The 20,574-nt window shown below is 31.9% G+C and overlaps 1 protein-coding gene across 1 annotated transcript in view; it reads left to right on the top strand.

Annotated features, from left to right (window-relative positions):
• Positions 1-20,574, top strand: part of LOC108748714 (proto-oncogene tyrosine-protein kinase receptor Ret) — a 59,997-nt gene that overhangs the window by 26,158 nt on the left and 13,265 nt on the right. The window contains exons 3-13 of the mRNA XM_018487000.1: positions 7,191-7,397; positions 7,738-7,856; positions 8,164-8,299; positions 10,168-10,421; positions 12,559-12,739; positions 12,850-12,947; positions 16,547-16,815; positions 17,289-17,480; positions 19,019-19,185; positions 19,644-19,859; positions 20,286-20,388. Of these exons, the coding sequence (XP_018342502.1) occupies positions 7,191-7,397; positions 7,738-7,856; positions 8,164-8,299; positions 10,168-10,421; positions 12,559-12,739; positions 12,850-12,947; positions 16,547-16,815; positions 17,289-17,480; positions 19,019-19,185; positions 19,644-19,859; positions 20,286-20,388 (1,942 nt within the window). The remainder of the gene's footprint in view (positions 1-7,190; positions 7,398-7,737; positions 7,857-8,163; positions 8,300-10,167; positions 10,422-12,558; positions 12,740-12,849; positions 12,948-16,546; positions 16,816-17,288; positions 17,481-19,018; positions 19,186-19,643; positions 19,860-20,285; positions 20,389-20,574) is intronic.

The raw sequence follows: 20,574 nt of genomic DNA, 5'->3' as shown, positions 1-20,574 counted from the left end.
TGTCTTTTATATATATATATATATATATATATATATATATATAATATTCAGATAAAGAGATAATAAGTAATTCATTATGTTAACAGCTCTATGATTTCGGTAAATAAAATTCTGATCAAATATTAATATTATTAATACGAATAATGCGTAACATTTAATTGCAAAATTATTATAATATTTATAACTGTGATATTATAAGTGATTGCAAAAAAGTGAGTTAATTTCTCCACAGTAGCAGAGAAATTTGTATATTGAGATTGAAATTTAGAGTACATTGTCTTTAAATATCTGTATCTCCTTTTCAAATTAAGATGATAATACATCTTTATATCTGGACTTACTTTATTGTTGCGGCGTTTATTATGACATCTTTATAGCGACACTAGATGAAATGTGATAAGAACAGCAGAACAGTAAAGAAGATGAAGTGCGCGAACGTTAGGATGTCTCTCATGGGATACGTACAATGGAAAGCCTCGAGTAACGTGTAAGAATAGATATTTGTATTGTACGTATTTCTATAAAAGAGCTGAAAGATTTTTATTTAAAATGTATTCAGTTCTCTTTGAATAAAACTTCAGGAAATAATATATATTCATATAACAAATTATATCAATATAACATATTTTACGTTTTATATGATATTACAATTCATTACGAACAATATAAAAAACGGGGTTAAAAAATAGTTTTACAAATCGGATATTTATTTCAAGATATAATTAAAATTAAGATATTTTAAAAAGTCTTAAATTCTCTTTCATTTTTAATTTTCAAAAAGAAATTTTCCTCAATTTTTAGGAATCTAAATTATAAAGAATATAAATTAAGATAGGAAAAACACAATTTACATTATTATAGGATTTAAGATGGTTTGGAAACAAACTCTTCAATCATGCCTCACTGCCTCTGAAAGAAAAATCATTCAGGAAATTTTCTTGCCAAGTCAATAATGGTGTTTGCGTTGCGAACTTCAACATAATATATATTTCATGAATCCATCGCAGGTTGGTGTAAAAATCATACGAACGAATTGACGCTTAATATAACGTTCTTCCGACGTTATATATGAATTGTCGTGATGTAGAAAATTCTATAAATGGCATAAGCCGAGCTCATCCGCTACTTTCGCCGCTCTGTGTCGAAAGCCCTAAGCGCTCCCGTCTCGTAAGTCATATCGACAACCCAGCACTTAAGAATACGAGCGTTTCAATGTTCTTCTTTTTCGAGCAAAAACTGTTTTAAGTAAAAAAAGCCTTTCATGAATATGATCGGCTTTCACCACGATAACACATCATCGCGATTTAAAGCCAGTACTTTAAAGCGTGCGCGTTATTCCAGCGCGTTATTAACGCGCAAAGTTTTATATCATAACTTTGTTATCCTGAAAGTTTAACGATATAATCGTTATTTAAATCTTACTTTATAAAGATAATCATATAAAATAAAAAAGATATTTTTTAATAAAAGAGTTTGTACTAAAGAAATATATGTAACTTTTTAAACAAATATTTAAAATAATAAAAATCATATATTGTATTAGATTTATTTTTCGAAACTAAACTTGTTACAAGTTTTTTGTTGTCTTTCAATTTTTGATTGCAATTCAGATACTGTGGTCGCCTCGCTAGTTTTCTTGCTTAAACTTCGTACTCTATTATGTATGATACAGTGAAATTGTGACCGTAGGGCTTGCATGATGATATACGTAATTCATTCCTAATCCCCGACGAAAGTCAGGTGGATCTCGGTTTTCCAGAACAGGGACGAGCTTGCATCGAGAGGCAGACGACGCCATGGACACGTCGGGCAAAATGGTTTAATAAACGACCCGTGGTGTCGTTTATATGTCTCGGGGTGGGCTCGGACCGCGGAATAAACAATTCTGGGCATCCATGGAGAATCCCTGGGATTAACGTTCCGCCGTCGTACCAATAAAGCGGGGTTACAGAATGTCATTATGGTAGACAGGCGGCAGAAATACCGCGCTACCTACTTCATCTACTAGACGAAGCCCCTTTTATTTTCATTGCCACCTCGAAAAATTACACCACAGACCACGCTATTTTTATGACTCCTCGAAACTACGTCCGCTTTTACCTAAAAAGCGAGAGGAGCCTCTGAGAACGAACGGTGTTAATCGACAACGTCGGAATTCAGTTTAGGCGTAAAAGCAAATGTTTTTTTAAATATAATTTAAAAATTATAATAGATAAAATTATTATTATAGATCAAGTTATTTATAGAAAAATTACGCGTATCAGATAAAAACTAAAAAACTCTAAGAAGAAATTGTAACAATATTATTTGTTCTAGACGCGTGAAAATAAAAAGACATTTATATATAATTCTCTTTTAGGTAATATTCGTGTTGAATGGACCTTAACTACCGTATTGAAATGCAAATTAATACTCTTAACTCATCCAATATTACCAGAAAATATTAAATCGATCGATCGAAGGGCATAATGAGAAATGTGGCAGCCGAAGTCCATTAGGCTTTGTTCCACGATTACAACAGAAATCTGTAATGAAATGGTCACTGGGCCTAAATGCAATACACTATTATACTTACACAATAGCATCCAATTATTAGTGAACATTTATCAAGAAAGCTTATTTTGCACAGCTGATTCCCCAAGATCCGCAGCTGATTTACAACTCGCATAAGCGCAAATCGAGTCCATCCATTGCGAAAATGATCGTACGCGGAATTCCAGTAGCATTCTCAGTAGAATCTATTTTACGTAAATCATGTTTAAAATTTGCATATTTAATCGACTGCCGATAAATATAAGTAAAGCCAATGTGCTAGTAGTAATAAGTCTCCCTGACAATTTTATTTGAATGGAGGTAAAAGAAACTTTATTTTATATTCTTATTTTATATCTTATTTATTATTATTTTCAAATTTTGTTATTATTTGTTTTATGTATATTATTAACTTTATATCTTTAGAGCTTATAATATCAATTTTATTTGTTTATTAAAATTTCTTTTATATATAAATAATATACATATTAGGCAATATATTTTCTATTATAAAATTATATCTTGAATATATGTGTGTAAATACAATGTTCAGGTCCCCAAATATTCTAATAATGCAGCCTGACATTCGGTGCCGAGAATTCAATTACAGGAAAAGACACAGAAGGAGACGTCTGCGAGACGTATCTGCCTGGCGGTGTTATTCACTCTTGAATATGCAAATGCTACTCCGTGCGACGTTTAACACGCCAAGAACTCCCCTACGGTCGATCACACCTAGGGTACAAACGGCCTGCAGCGGATGTATCTAAATGCATGTGCAACTTAGGTACGTGTTTCGTGATACAGTGGGATTTATTCGACGATAAAGTACTGTATACAGTATCCAAGATAGTATCTCGCGAGTATCTTGAAATGAAAGTGCTAGAAAAAAATTCATTCACCATGTTTCTTCTTTTAGATTTGATCGGTTTTTTTACTTATTATTATTTTAAAATGCATTATTTTGTATTTTGCTGTTTCAGACTTTGGAATTATATAAAGTTATTAATATATTTCTTAATAACATTCCGATTTTATTGAAATTGATATCCACTCTTGGAAGAAGAATAATCAATTTCATTCTATAATTCAAGAATATAATTAAGAAACTATTCGATGTAAGAACATAGAACATCTTTGCCTTCGTGTCGCAGAATTAATTGTTCTCCTTCCAATGAGAGATAGGAAATTACTATTCAAATTAAGAACTCATGCTGAATATGTCTTATTTGTAGTGGGAGGAGAAGAGAGTGTACAAATGGTAATTTACACATATGCTACACAATAAATTAGCATCTAGACAGGCGCATTAAATATGAACACGTGTAAAATAATCAACTGCTTAAAAAGAATTTTTCGAGTCTGATTATTAATTTTTAACACACAGTGAAGAAAAATAGCTTTCAAATAAAACCGTAGAATATTTAAAAAATTAAATTTTGAATACTGTATGTTTTAACAAAACAATTTTATTTATTCTTTTAAAAATTCTTCAAAAATTAAGTTTTATAAAACTTTAAAACATCTCAGAAAAACTTACCTAAATTTTATTTATAAGTTTATTTGTAACAGTGTAATGAGTTTTTACAATCAAATTGTTTTGCGGTAATTTGATTTACGAAAAAGCACATTGCGTTTATTATTTCTAACTCGTAAATGATTGATTATGTAGATATTTTAATTGTAACAAATTTTTTGTCAGGTTGTTAGTAAATCTAATGTTAACATTGATGATTTTTTGGAACACCTTGTACTCTCTGCGTCTAAGAAATATCTTTCGAGGGTGGTGTCAAGGAACTTGCGTGGGAGGAAGGGCGGGTTGTAAAAGTGCTCGTAATCGTTCCGTCTGTATCTAACCGCACACGCGATCCATAGATTAAAATTAACAACTGCTCTGGCATATATTGATTGCACGCTCACCTTGACACCGAGCGGGAGGTTCGTTCCTCCAAGACAGCTACGATGGTCGCACGCGAAGGTGCAGAGAACCTCGGTAATGTCTCCCTCTTTCGACATTGAACCTGCTCGCGTAAATACCGAAATTAGCCACTGTCCATCGGAAAATAGGATCATTGTTTCAGTATTTAACGCGACCTCGTAACAATTTCTTCGAGTGAGCTTAAACTAAAAGTCTAGTATGACTCATTGTCAAGATCTAAATTCAGTCCTTCAGTAACCCTTCGATTAACTCTAACTTTGTGATTAGGATGTGCGTTTAAAATTATGCTAAGAAATATGGAAATGTGACAAAATTACAAACGTATTCATAAAAAAGCTTAAAGTTTCATTTTTCTTATAATTTTTGCAGAAGTGAGGCTTATTGGGTAAAAAAGAATGATTGAACAAAGAATAGAAAATGTATAAATATACAATTTAAACATAAATTTAACAAATAAATTATTGCTCATTATATTAATTAAATTAAATTAATAGTGATTCTTCATATTGTCAGAATTTTATAATAACTTTTGCATAACAAGATAAAAACATAAGCTATACATAATAAAATATATTGTATTAAATAATATTTATGTAAAAGAGTTTAGATAAAAAACATTAAACAATAAAATGAGAAAATGTCTGAATATGTTTTATCAACAATGTAGTAAGAGAAAGTATATAAATGTACAATAACTTGCTTTCTACAATATGTTTTATTTTCATATTATACATATCTTATATGCTTATTTTATTATACAAAGACATTAAAATCCTGTCATTATAAAGGATCGCTATAAATATGTAACGACTGTACTATCTCTTAAATCCCTCGATCCTCTTTGACAGTTGCACTTAGGGGAGCAATATCATCATTTTACAAGAGCGACTGGGGAATATCCTCAGGCCGCTCCTGGCACGATCGAGACGATACAAACTCTTATCGTCAAATAGGTATATAGACTATCGTCGAATGTCCATTCCAATCGAAATTGGAAATAGTCGTCGAAATAAAAGAAACCCGCCCAATCATAAGAAACAGAACTAAAATCAGAACAACTTTCGTCGTTTCTCACATAAATATTTACTCACCAAATATTTTTCTATTTTCAAAGTAAAATGCCTGTGTTTGCGATATTTGTTTAACATAAAACATAAATACGTAGACATTTTTTTAATTTTGTAATTGTAGATTTTATTCCAAATTTGCTAAAATAAATATAGGTATGTCACATTTCTTTACATTTACATTTTTCTGAAATTTATACGCTTTAAGATTCATTAAGATTAGACTTCTCTTTTGAAACAAACAACTTTTATCGCATTGTCATATTTTTGGGTATCTCAGATCTGAAATTACGTACGGTAGGAAAGAGTTTTTCCTGTCTCTCGTGGGCGCTTATCGTCATATAATTTATAACGTATGACAGGAAGCATGAGAGGAAAAGTCGCGTCTCGACGTAATTTATTCGCCGGACGTGGCGGCGACGATCTCAAGAGCTTGTTCGACGTAAGTTTAAACGTAGAAACCGCCAGACGATCGGCTTCGACGTATATATCGTAACGTATGCCTTACGCCAGACGGCCTTTAGATCGTCTTGTGGCATATTTTATTCAGCAGAGAACATTTTTGCGGCTGAACACGTTTCTACCGTTTAGAAACGCAAGTCCTGCATGCACGTACCAAGTACTTATCTCAAAGCTTGCAAAAAGAATCCTTGTGGCATCACGAGAAAAGATACTTGACCAGCCTCCTTTCTACTCCCAGGAAATTGGTTTTGTAATATTTCAAACAAGAACACGAGAACTATTGAATATTCACCTTTCGGCAAAAATGCAAATTCTCTTACGCTATGAAATATACATCAGAGAGATAGACTTTTCCTTGATGTCATTTATTCCTCTCTTTCTTTTCTCCTGTTTTTCTCTCTTTATACAAAATAGTAAAACTGAACTCAGATACTGATAAACGGTATTCTTCGATTATTTAAACATTAAGCAAGCTTTCGCAACACTATTAAATTTCCATTCAATTCAATGACAGATTTTACTCTCACGTTTTTTGCACTTTATTAATCCAAAATTAAACACCCTCAGTTGCATACACATATAGAAGGCTCCTAACACAAATACTTACATAATAGATTTATTTGGAAATATTCTTTGCAATTCGCACTCTATTTTTTGTAGTAAAGAAAAAATGTTGCAAATATTATTTTTAGGGAAAATAGAATTAATAATAATAATTAACAAAATTTTTATTAAATAAAAAGAAGTGCTGAGTAAAAAAAATGTAATAGAAGCTATCCTTTTTATTTTTTTTTCTGCTTGTTGATATTTCTACGTCAACTTTTAATGCCGCAACGATGGCAAATAGCGACAAGGTGTACGTGACATTTCCAAGTACTAAGTAACGTGTGCGACGTGCACGCGAAATTGTCAGCAAAATCGGTGAAGCTGAAGTTACTACATCACCATATACCATTACTACGATTCGCTTCCTGAAATTCGGCAGTGCTCTCCTACGCTTCCGGCGAGCCATTGAGTTCGTTTTGCGGAAGATTTACGAGTGAAAGGCCATTGTTCTTGGACGCGACAACTTTCAGGAACGGTATCCGATATAAGTCAGCCTAAGGCAATCTGAAAATCTTATCCGGAAAAATTGCGGAGGAAGAAGTACTGATAAGAAACGAATAAAAGTATTTCTTTTTTTGTTTCAGGACTTTACTTTCCGCAATCGAACCTCACTTTAAAGCTCCCATACTTGGCTCCACGCGACAAGGTCAAATTAATCAGTCTTAGGACTCTTCGGAACGATTCGACTACGCCGCAAAATGTGGAGTACCAGATCCGCATGCCACGGGAACAGTCTGTAATTTACCTTAGAAATTCGAGCGACGTTATGCTACGGAATCTTCCGAAAAGTGGTAGAAACATTTTTACTTATTATTTTTTAAGAAAATTTTATTTAATATTACTGTAAAATAGAATAACTTTGGCTCATCAGTCGCGGGATAACTTTGATCCAAATTGTAAAAAATGCCTAAATAACATGTCCAAAATTAGGATATAAGTAAAAAGTCTTAAAACATTTTTTAGACATTTTTAGAATGTCTTACGTCTCAATTTTGACATGTGTGATGTTTGAGCATTATCAAAAATTTGAGCCAATGTTATTTTTGAGCCTAAATTATTTTATAGTATAGAAAGATAATAAAATATGTAGATAATCTTAGCTAAAGTAGTTTTGATTTTTTGTATTATAAGGCGCACTTAATATCGTTATCAAAGCAATGGAAAAGAATTTTGACGAAGCGGTACTCGAAATAAAAGTGCAACCAGTACCAGTAAAAGGAAAAACAATCAATTGTGCAGATTTCGTACAGGTAAATTCTCGTAATAAACTACTTCCTTCTGAATATTCGCACGAGTGACCCATTTATAATAACTCATTAATCATCGCAGTTGTCATCTCGAATTCATACCATGCGCATAAATAATAAAACTAATCTGATTAATGAAAGCATTGAATAATAATCTATTCATTTTATTCGGTGAATATAAAACTATTACAAGTAGTCGTAAAAATTTGTTTCGTTCGATCGTTTTGTGATACAAAAAAATAAACGACCATTAAAATGTCAAAGTACAGTTTATCGGAGATGTTAGTCCACAAAGTTCCTCGTGTTATAGGACATGTGCTTCTGGAACACGTCAAGATACAAGATTTACGAGAATCAACCAGTTACCATGATTGGCATGTTCGGCCCAGAGGCATACAGCTACGTGTGTCCCGAATTTCGCGTCACCAGATATGAATTATTGAATGGCAAGTATCTTCAGTCAGTGACATTTCAATCCTTTCAGTTTCAATCCTTTTAAATCCAATCTCGTATAATTCCATTCGATTACTTATAAATAGAAATGATTCAAATTTTAAACATTAATTTATCTACAAATTTTTAACGAATTTGTAACATAAATGATTTTCTAACATAACTGAAATATCCAACATAAAATAAGCTTGTAAAGAATTTTTGGAATTTGGAAACTTAATTCTCCTCGCGTTTGGGATTTTCATTTTTCTTTATGTCCTCAATAAATCGTATCGTCGCTCTAGCGATCTTCGTTAAATCGTCAAGTTCATGTTTACGAGAGATAAATCTTTCATCAAGGATCGAGCATTTTTCACTGACAAAGTCGAAAAAGCAGCCAAACGGTGATTGATTCGGATCATTCGACGTAAAATACGAATAAATTCTGCCGCAAGTGTTCGCGACAGCAAGCGACGCTAAAGCTGCTATCGGATCAGAGCAAAATTGTCATCATTAAAATTCGCTGAAGACGTCGTCTATATCAAAATGACTGATAAAGAATGATAATACGTAATAGTAGAAATCTGTGGCCGCCTTTGTATGCGTTGGATCATATATCAAACCCCCGAATCTCTTCGCCAACGATTTAAATTTTATTTTTCAGCCGTTGAAACAATAGAAGTGGCTACCGGGAAAATGTTGCAAGCGCCATATTTCAAATGCGACTTTTTGGGAGAGAGTTTAATCTAACAATAGTGAGATATAAACATCAAACTTTTATACAAAACTGCGAAAAAAAGTACACCCACATATACAAATATATACACAAATAACTCATACATTAAAATACTAATTTAAATATTGTGTTAAATAAATTATATAAATATTATTTGTAAATGCATGCATCATTAATAATAATTTTAATCGATTCCAAAATTATGGATATAAAAGTAATGGAATTTAAGTAACGTTTACTCATTTTCAAATAATAATTTAATACACACTATTCAACAAAAAATAGGGAACACTTCAGAATATTGAGCAATATTCAAAATTGAGCAATATTCAGAACACTGTAACTCGGTAAAAAAATATCGCAAACAAAAAATTAAAAAAGCATTTAAAAGCTTGAAATCTCTACTTTCGAAATCGGTAATTGATATTTCAATCTGATTGATTTTTTATGGAAATATACGGACGCAAATGGATACCTGTCAAATCTGAAAATTTTGTACAAATTTTAGAAAAGTCTATGGCGTAAAATACACAAAAATACGATTTACAGCAATCGAAAGAGTAAATCTTTACCTTCAATTTGCGTTTTCATTAAGTGCTGTACGATTCTTCACCGAACTATTGAACGTTGAAGCAAAAATGACCACTTTTGTTTCAACGTTCAATAACTCAGAAAAAAAAATCGTACAGCACACAATAAAAAAACAAATTAAAGGTAAAGATTCACTCTTTTAACTGCCGTAAACCGCATTTAGAAATTTCAAGCTTTCAAATGCTCTTTCGATTTTTTGTCTGCGATAATTTTTCACTAAGTTGCGATGTTCTTAATATTGCGTAATTTTGAGCGTGTTCTAAACTGTTCCCTATTTTTTATTGAGTAGTATTGTATATTAAAATGATATATTAGAGCTTTTATACATTACGACAATATTTTAATTAGATTCTTATCTAATAATTTGGCGCTTGCATCATATATTGTCCCTGAAATCTCTTCGATTATGTTAATTTATGCTAACGTAGGTGCTTTGCTATCACAGACCACTTTTAAATAACGTTTCCACTATACTACACTTAATATTGGACGTAAAGCATGTGTTGCGTGTCATTATAGGAACAATAATGTAAATTTTACTCTCATCTTTTTCAGGAACAGACTATTTTTACGTAGTCGACGGTAAATTATTTGCGAACGCGTCCTTAGACAGAGATGTTATCGGACCTCCGGGAGGACCCGGACCTCACATTAAGATCAACGTGAGATGTATCGTTTGGGAAGAAAAGACCGGGATGCAGCACGTACAAACGAATGTTTTCACTATCGACGTCCTGGATGAAAACGATAATCCTCCGACGGTGCAAGGCAACACTTCCATTGCTATAACGCTTCAGGAATTCTCCAAGGTAATTTTACATTATCAAATAGCGAAATCGAACTAATCAAAATCGAATCATATTAACGCTTGCCAAGATCATCCGAGTAGCTTAAAACCAATTAACTTCCTGTTATTAAGGAAGTCAGATTTATCGTCATCGGGCGCCGCTGATCTGTATCGAAATCCCTACCGGTTTAGTTATAATCTAACTTTATGATCCTGATAATATTCACTTTTTGTTACCTTTTACTAAAAGAAAATTAAATTGTTATTGAACAAAACTTTAAGTGGCGTCTTTATTTGTAAATAAATATGTAAGATGTAAAAATTCAAAAAAGTAGTATAAGATACCTATCTCAAATACGTTTCTATAAGGATATCATAAAAAAATTATTTAAAAATATAAGTAAAACTCGTCGAATAAGGATTTACTTTTTTGGGTGAATAACTTTAACTGTCCTTATCTTTTTTACTGACATGTTTAACAACTGGAAACATTTGGCAAATTCAACGTTTTTCAGTGAACGAATTACGTTTTCTAACTATGGTGTCAGTACGCTGAAAACGAGACTTAATCAAGCGCTCATTGTTCGTATAATTACTGCGTTGTTTTCAACGCGACGTGCATAATAAAAGGGAAACGCCAAATGCGAAGAGTATTACAAAAGATATGCGAGAATGATGAAGTATACCTACGGCGAGAGAGGAATAGCTTTTGGGATTGATTCTGATTAAACCTCTCTCAGAAGATCTCTCTTCTCATTAAGCCTCTCTCCTTCTCTTCAAATTCTCGTTTTCCTTCTTTACTCTTCACAGTCTTCAGTAAACATGTTTTTTTCTTTCATTCAGCTGTTACTTTTTATTGCTCATTTCATTTCAACGAAGAAGCAATTGTTTCGTTCAAATACCGAAAATTTTCGACGAATCTAATTGAAGACTTTAATGAACGAAGTTTGATCGGTTAATGGAAATCTCAAGTCTTTTCACTAAATATAATAAAAATATTTTAACCGATTACTAAGAGAGGAATAATCCGCTATCTGCTATTAAAGATTATAAAGAATATGTTAGAAACGGCTTTCTTCACGTGTTTTTTTCTAAATATTATAGAAGTTTAATAAAACCAAAAATTTTTCATTACGATAACTATAATAAATATGAATAAATTAGAAAAAAAATAATTAAAATAATTTTTTTTTACTTATATGTAAAATAGATACAATTTATGTGGATATTAATAAAGAATATTTAATTAAATTAATTATAATATACACTACCGCTCATTAATTTCAATACACCTACAGATTCGTGGATTTCTTTAAAAAGAATGAACGCGATACGTGTGTTTTGCACATTTGTAAACAATGTGTATGAATACAAAACATGTTTATTTGCCTATAACATAAATCCATATTCATCACAAACGAGCTTCTTTTCATTACTTTCCAAAAAATCGACGATTTGAGTACTGTATACGCGATATAGTGTACGTGTTGACGAATCAGTTTCAAAAGAGTATTGGACATATATCTTATATCATATGATATCGTGAGCTTGCATGCGTATTTTATTTCCAAAAATCAAATGTTATCCGGCTGTTAGTTCTGTTTCTTCAAAACTACAATGTTCAAGGATTTTTTTTTTATATAAATAAACAAAAAAGTACACTCAAGCGCTGAAAGTATTTATAACAATAGACGGATTTATTTCTGTGGAAAACACAGTATTACGTTTATCCTTTACAGAGAACAACAAATGTGGGCATGTACTGACATTAATAAGCGATAGTGTAGTATAAAAATCACATTTTGATGTGAAGAATTACGAAAAGAAATTATTTCAATAAACAAAGAAGACTATATTTAGTCGAGGAGAATTTAGTGCTTAATAATTTTGTGTGAATTTTTACAATTTCCAATTCAAACAAACTGCGCATTTATTATTTATTGATTTTGAAACACAATCGTAGACTGAAGTTGGAGTACGTAATATCGCAGATTAAATTGACAAATAGTTTAATATTATTGTTGTTAATAAGTATTTTTAAAACACTGTAAATAATTTATTGCCTTAGAAAAAAATATTACCTTAGAATTTGAACCAGAATCTTCCGAATTCCATGCGAGCATCTTGTTTATTAATCCTATAAAATATTTATTTCACAGGGTTATCAATTGGTAGATGAGAATTATTTGGTCCTGAGAGACGCCGATGCGGTGACTAGCAATCAGTATAGCGTTCGTCTGCTTGACGATACCTCCAAAGCTTTGAACATCACTTACAGCATTCTGCCGATCGAACATCACATGCGTCCGGATCAAGTGCCTTCTACCGGCATTTTTCCCAGTAAGTATCGAACACCGTCCTCATTTCGCATTTCATTTCAGTTGACAAATGCCGGCGTGTAACATATCTCCTGTGTTCGTAATCGGAAACTCGTTTCATATATTTTTCAGGGATTATTACAGAGAAGACGCTGCTACCGAAATCACCGTATCGTGTAGTCCTTCAAGTCAAGGATGAGTCGCTTCTTGCAGGATACGGGGCAAATTCGGTGAGTCAGTATCGATTCTACGTCATCAACACTCATTGGCAAGATACTTGAAGTATTTGCTCCATTTGCAATGTGTCAAAGGACAGTGGCCAAGTTAACTTAAGAGCGGATTCCGAGCATGGTAGCATGTGATAGAGTAAAAGCCTAGTTCCTTAACTTTCCCCAATGCACTTTAAAGAGCAGAACACTCCAAAGTGCTTCGCCTCTATAATCTCTCTGATAGTTAGAGACCTAGAAGGGTACATATTTTATTTTACTTTGCTTGTATTCAAACAGTTAATTTGAAAATCAGATTTTCATACTATCTTTACAGAAATCTAATATTGAGCAATTTATTATTGGAAAACAATAATTAATTGCTCATCTAAAATACTAATAGCACTGCAAGTGCTTTTAATACTTAAAATAAGTAATTAATTACTGTCTTTCTGTATTAAATTGGCCAGATTTCTATAACAGTAACAAGACAAATACTAATATTAATCGAAATTGCAGAAAAGAACAATGTTCGCAATTTGCTACAATTCTGCTTCGAAAAAACATTTATTAAAAATTAATTGATGTATCAGAGAATCAAATCAGAGCTCTTCGTAATGCACTGGCTATTCATTCGAAATGAACGGAGCACATGTGCAACGTGCCGCGTTGGGAATCTATTGTTCGATTAAAAAAGTTCACACCGATAAATTTCGCAATATCGGCAGAGGTCCCCCGATATCTCACCGCTGTATGTCATTTGTAAACGGCATTGGCAAAACTCGAGGCGAAAGTGCACCGTACTGATCCCATAATTCGTGAAGAGCTTGGTTTAATATATGAGAAGACTAAGACGTCTGTGATATCTCATAAAATCTATGATCTTACTTTACGTGAACCGTGGAACTTTCATTCATGAAAGATTATTTCTATTCATTTACAGCAAATACAAATCGCTCCGATAATTATAACGACTGCTGAAATTTAAGTTTAATTGTTACAACGTTTAATTGTTACAATAAAATTGCAATACTAGAAATGCATTGTAATTAAACAATTTTTAATTTAAATTCTCTTATTGTTAAAAATTCCTTTTTAAAGCGCTCTTTTCGAAGTTAAAGTATTTATCAATAATTTCTTAAGACTCGTCCCCACTGAAGGCAATCGGCAATTTTTTTCCCATTATTTTATATAAAAAATAGAAGAGAAAGCCGGTATATTAAACGGCATGATCGGCTTCAGTGGGGACGAGCTTTTACTTGTTAATTTCAAAAATATGAGCGTTCTCTCTTAAATGCAAATTTTCTCTCATTTCTGTCCACTCCCAATCAGCATAAAACAACATCGATCTAAGCTTGTATCGAGAAAGTTGAAAGATAAGGACTCATTAATGGTCATTAGTCGTATGCCTTGCATTCGTAATCCTCGCTCCTCCGCCGTATAATCGGAGGCCATTAAACAATTAGGTGGTGAAATCTCGCCTTGTTAGAGGTTCCTTTAGAGGGTGCGGCATTGATTTCGTGGAGGCTAATCGTGGATTAAATACCTACGTCATCTAAAATTAGCGTGTGGGTGTAAGTCACTTATTGCTCAGTTTTGTTTCGAATAATATGCGAGTAGTCGTTAACGCGGCTCTCGATGTTTTTCTTGATAAACGAGCGATAGTCTTTCTAAAAATTATTTGTCCTCGTTTGATCGAGATAATCCGACTGACCGTTTGATGTGAAATCGTTGAAATTTGCAACGAAATTTCTGGAATTGCGACACAAAGCGCAATATGCACGAATAAATCCGCGTAGAATGCGATTTTCAAATATTTGGTTTATAGTTTTTGTGATGAGAATGTTTAATCATTTAGGTATATCTTGCAAAATTTGTAGTTAATTCACACCATTAAGTTAAATATCAAATAAAAAAATTAAATTAATAAAAAGCTTAAATTTTGATGAATTTAAAATTGCTAGAAGTTTTGACGAGTTTTCTAATATAATAGATTTAATTACAAAATAATTTAATATATAAGTTAAATATATTACGTTGAAAAATAAGATTTTAATTTGGATGAAATAATGACAGATTTATAAATGTTTCGATAGAAATATATATAACGCTAAATAAATATATTGAGAGAAAATTGTATTCATTTTTTACTACTATCTACGGATACATGAAATTTTTAAATTCCGATCGCACAATAGTGGCACACGTGTGAACATATGTCATCTTGATATGTAATTGAAAAGAGGATAACGATTGTAGAATGGTATGCGAAAGCGATAATAATCAGATGGTATTCGTTCTAATTTGAGTCGTGCTCATCGTGCACCTTTAATGGATACCCTATATCATTCGCGCCGCGCACGACTAGCTGCTTAAATTGAAACCACGCGAGAAAATAAATCTTGACGCCGATATCCAAGCGACCTCAGCGACCTGCTCTTGATATATATCCCGTGACCCTTAAATCAGGCCGTGTCTGAAGTATCGACGATCCTCTTGGGTAATCATGTCTTTTCTCGCGAAACGCGATATCTTAAATGTTGATCTTCAGCCATGGAAACACATCCTTCAAATTATTCTCATTATAAATATGCGTTAGGAATTATCGGATTTTCTCTTTAGCTTTATTTCTTCTTAAATAAAAAATTGAAATATGTTTCTTAATGTTTTAAAATTTATACATATAACACACAAAAATTTTTATATATAATTGTACAATAATTTAATATTGAAAGAATTTTTTATGGGAAAAATTAAGAAACATAATGGCACTATTGAATTATAAAAAAATTGCGGTAAGGATCTGTTCGCAATTTCTATGCGTAAAGAAAAGATTGGTACGCGTTTAAGTACCAAGGAGGATTTTCCCACTATAACAGTTCCACTATAACCGTATACCAAGAAATGGACGATAAATTCTAATAAAGAGCGTCACGTAGCAATCGCACCTGCGGTGGTCTTTAATATCGATTTTTTGAGGTAAAATATCCTTTGAATCTCTTTCGAGATCCTTTCTAGTCGTGATGAGAATTGTCCTAATCTCATTTCATGTAACAATTCATTACACACTCTAGATGTAATAAAAACATCTATTTTTTAAATAATTACAATTTATAATATTGTAAAAAAAATTTTAACCACTATTTAAAAAATAATAAATGTTATCTGTGTGAAAAAGTAATATAATATATTAAAAAATTATATACATAAAAAATTACATTGATAGGTAAAAATAAAATGAGAAGCTTATTTAGAGCGATTTAAAGTAATAATATTTCTTTTCGTCTTTTTTTTTTAGATTCTGTGAGAGCAAGAATGTTTCTCATATCATTAATTATTATGTAAGCTTCTATTACAAGAAAAGCTTCCAACTATACGAGTATTTTTACATAATTAAAAAAATATTTAAAGGATTGTACTCGCAACTTCGATTATACTAATAGCATTATAAACCTTATTTGAGAAAAATAAAATAATAAATAAGTCAATTTAAGTAGAAACATTAATAAAAAGTATAAATTGTTATACACAAATGAAAATAATATAATAAGTATCTACACAATTTTTCTTCTTTTAAAATTTTATTTGGACAGGATCAATAATTCATATTTTCTTTTATTTAGGTAAATATCAGCATAACTTTGTCGGGGCCGGTACACCAAGCTTTAACAACTTCAACACCGTCAACTGTCGCGACATTCTCGTATCCGACGAATGCGAAGATAGCCCGGATTTCACCCAGATATCTACGCGTAGCGAAACCCACCACGAAGCCGCATCCTTCGATAACTTTCGTCCTAAACGGTTCGGATGCTTTCAACGTCACTCAACGAGACGGCATCATTTACGTGTCGGATGAAACTAAGCTACGATCCGAACCCAACATTGTTCAGTAAGTCTGACCGTCTCTTGTAAATAACCTGATATACAAGAGTAAACTATTTCCAATAGTCAGATTAGATTTCTAGATAGGAAGAGCAAAATGTGATTTGCGTTATTCCTGCAAATACTTCTATAGAACTTCTATAAGCAGTTACAACATTTTCTGTCGGTCGATTTCTTATAAATATCTGAACTAAAGATATTTATATTTTTCAGATATTCTTATTAAAAAGATCAATAAAAGATAAAACTTTAATAGTATACTTGATATTATATTCTTATTGCCTTATAATTAAGAATATACTTGCTGTCAGAATTTTTTAATTGAACATGGCAAATTTATAAGCACGTAAAATAATAAGGCCATTGATGCGAGAAAATTTTCGTCGATCATGTCAAGTCGATGAGTATCGACATTTCGCTTGTTCAGAGCGAACCTTCTTGTCGCATGAGCATAATACAAAATATCGATGTGTTCACCAGACTGAAATTAAGATGGATCGGAGCAGATGGTAACACGACGACCAAAACGCTGCGAGTGAATCTGATCGATGTACCACAATCGAAGAACGGCACGTGTGGACAATCTGCTCAAGAGAAGATGCATACATGCGCAGATGCGGAAACGCGTGAGAAATGTGAAAAATCTTGTGGAATCGGCAGCGGAGTCCTGAGGTGTGTACCATCTATTTTTCCTCAGACTGAATGGTTTTACTCCCTTTGAGTAACCGTAATTCTTTCAAACGATAAGTAGGTACTACAAGATTCTTTAGTAGGAATTTTGTTTAAAAAAAACTCAATATATATCGCGATTAAAGTAATTTATAATTTTCTTTTATAAAATATTATAATTAATATTAATAATCTTGATAATTGTAAATAAATATATAATCAATATTAAAATGATCAAATATTGATTATATATGAACAATTAGTGGAGCCTGTAATATTAATTATTATTCGGATTATAATTGATTTCAATTGTGTGTAAGTCGAAGATTATCACATTTCCAGAACTTTTTGTTGAGTTTTTTTCTTTTACGACAGTAACTTTCTCTTTAATTTTCAAGCGGTGTAAATTCATCATTAGTGAGTTTAACAGCAGAAGCGCATTCCACAGAGTACTTGCGTTCCATGTTGCATATCTTACTTTATAATTACACCTCTACACTGGAAAATGTTGCATAATGCTACTTGCTCCTATGTATCAAGAATTTTGAAAATGCTCTTGTTCAAATCTTTATTTTATAATATAAAAATCTTAAATGAGATTTACATTGCTTGAGAAAAAAAATTGCGGAAACATTGAAGTCATTACAGACTAATAAATTTCTAAATAATAAATTTCTAAACAAAAGCTATAATGAAAAATACTCTTGATCGATGACGATCCTTTATACAAAGCAAATCTATTTTATATCGAACCCGCACTATCATTGTGTCTCGGAATTGATGGTGATTTTCTATAATGAAATAAATGGGTCATTATTTTCGTTCTTTTCTCCGGAAAAACGCCACGAGGCACAATTTCGTCGTAACGACTATTTGGGATGGTAGCGCCAGGTTTGTGGCTCTTCCATCAAATTCCACTTGATTCGCTCTCTATGTCCCTCTTGACAGTTATCGTTTTCTGATATGATAAGGTAAAAGATGTTAATCGACGATTTTTTTTATCCTTTCTTTCTTCTTTTTTGTTAAAAATGACAATTATAATTCTTTTCCACATTTCGTTTTAATTTATTCCCTGTATTAAATTTAAAAAATGTTAATTTTTTAGTATTATTTTGAAAGAAATGTTTTTTGCTATTTTAAAAAATGATTAAAAAATTATCCCACGTCATTTAATCCAGTACTACAATTTTTCTTTTTTGTTTATATTTTATATATGATTTTTTTCTTAATTATAGTTTTCATTATCAAATTAGATTCATATAATTAAATTTTTTGAAGATAAAAATACTTTTTAATAAAATATTAATTGAATTTATTTTAAGAGACTAAATTTATGATAAATTTTATCATAAATTATCATAAATTTATAATTGAAAATGAATTTATTAAAATCATTTTTTTATCATTTAATATAGTACGATTTGTATAATGGAAGCTATTCTTAATAATTCTGAGAAAGTAACTTGTAACACTTTATATGAATTTCTTTCTGTATGACTCTATTATAATTAAAAGAGCGTTAATAATGAATTTATGCGCAGCAAGGGTAATTTTATCGATCGATGCGTTTGGAGGAACGGCAACACTACTCAAATGTCGGAATATTATTCCACTTGTTCTCCGAATTTGTCGTATTGCCCGGACAACGAATGCGATGAACTGGAACTCAACGTTCCACACATATGTCCGCAAGACTGCATCTCCGAATGTGAGTCGCATGTATTGTTTTGTTGATCGGATTAATGCAGTAAAGCCGGTTGTGTAAAAATGTCACAGTATGTCACGATACGTGAGGAATCACTTTTATTATAGTATCGTGAAAAATAAATAATCGAATAATAAATCATTTAAGAGGGAAAAAAAGAGAAAATTTCTTTCTAAAACGTTCTTAAAATTTAGAATCTCTATATTTCTAAATTTTTCTAAAACTAAAAATTTTGGATATATAATATATAGAAAAAAATCCAAATATATAGAATCGTGTTTTAAATCTTCAGTCTTGATGTACGGTTCCTTTCGCTCGAAAACCTTCTATATAAAAGGATTTCGCGTTGTCGCAGTAACGTCTCGTTCAAAGAGCTTAAGAGCTATTGAAGAAGGATTACTCTATACTCGTCCCCGAGAGGCACTCGATCGATCTAAAAGTGGTTGTATTCGCATTTTTAGCTGACGTTTTTCTCGCTCACATGAACAGCAACGGTCGCGGCATAAAGAGCGGTCTGAATATCTGCACCTGCAACGATCTATTGCAATGCACCTGCGGAGTCGACTCCTTTTTACAACAAGGAAATGACGTGCCTGGAACAACAAGGGAGGAACGACCTGGCACCGGAAAATTACGTAATCGGGAAAATGAGGTTGTCGTGTCGGGTGCACGCAAAGGTAGGTCATTGCATCTTTTTCGCTATTTTTTTTTCCATAAAAATTATGTGCCGGACAATATTAAGTCACAGACAAGAGTCATTGATAATTTAACCATAGTTACAATATTTATAGAAGTATTGAGTTTCGAAATTAAAAACTACGAAATATATTATATTTTATTCAAATATGTCACATTAAACACTGCACTTCCCTTAAGAAAAAGTGTTTTAATATACTGATAAACTATTCAGTAACTGATGAAATATCATCGGTTACTGAATAACAAATCAGTATATTGAAACACTTTTTCTTAAGGGTTAGAACGCTTTTGGTTAAAAAAAATTAATTTACGTGATTTTTCCTCTTAATGCGGGTTTATATCAAAAAGTTTATTTTACATTCTATCAAACAGTATTAACCTTTGCTCTTTTCACGCTTCTGCAGCGTCCAGCGGACCGTGCGGCCCCACGTGTATGATGGGTGTCATTGGAGCTAGTCTATTTGTGTTGATCGTGATTGTGGGATCATTTGTTACTTGGAGATATAGGTAAGAAGCCAAACAATTAATTATATAAAATAACAAAGTTATTTATCAATATAATTTTAAAAACGCAACATTATAAATAATTTTTAATATGACTTCTTTTCTTAGTACACAAAGGTCCTTCTTGCACGAAAATGCAAATATTATACAATTTGCTTTTATATATATATTACATATATATTTATATAT

Source organism: Trachymyrmex septentrionalis, unplaced genomic scaffold (genome assembly GCF_001594115.1).
Source record: "Trachymyrmex septentrionalis isolate Tsep2-gDNA-1 unplaced genomic scaffold, Tsep1.0 scaffold24, whole genome shotgun sequence".
In the NCBI taxonomy this organism is placed as follows: Eukaryota; Metazoa; Arthropoda; class Insecta; order Hymenoptera; family Formicidae; genus Trachymyrmex; species Trachymyrmex septentrionalis.
The sequence above is the reverse complement of the archived record's forward strand: the minus strand, read 5'-3'. Positions and strand labels throughout refer to the sequence as shown.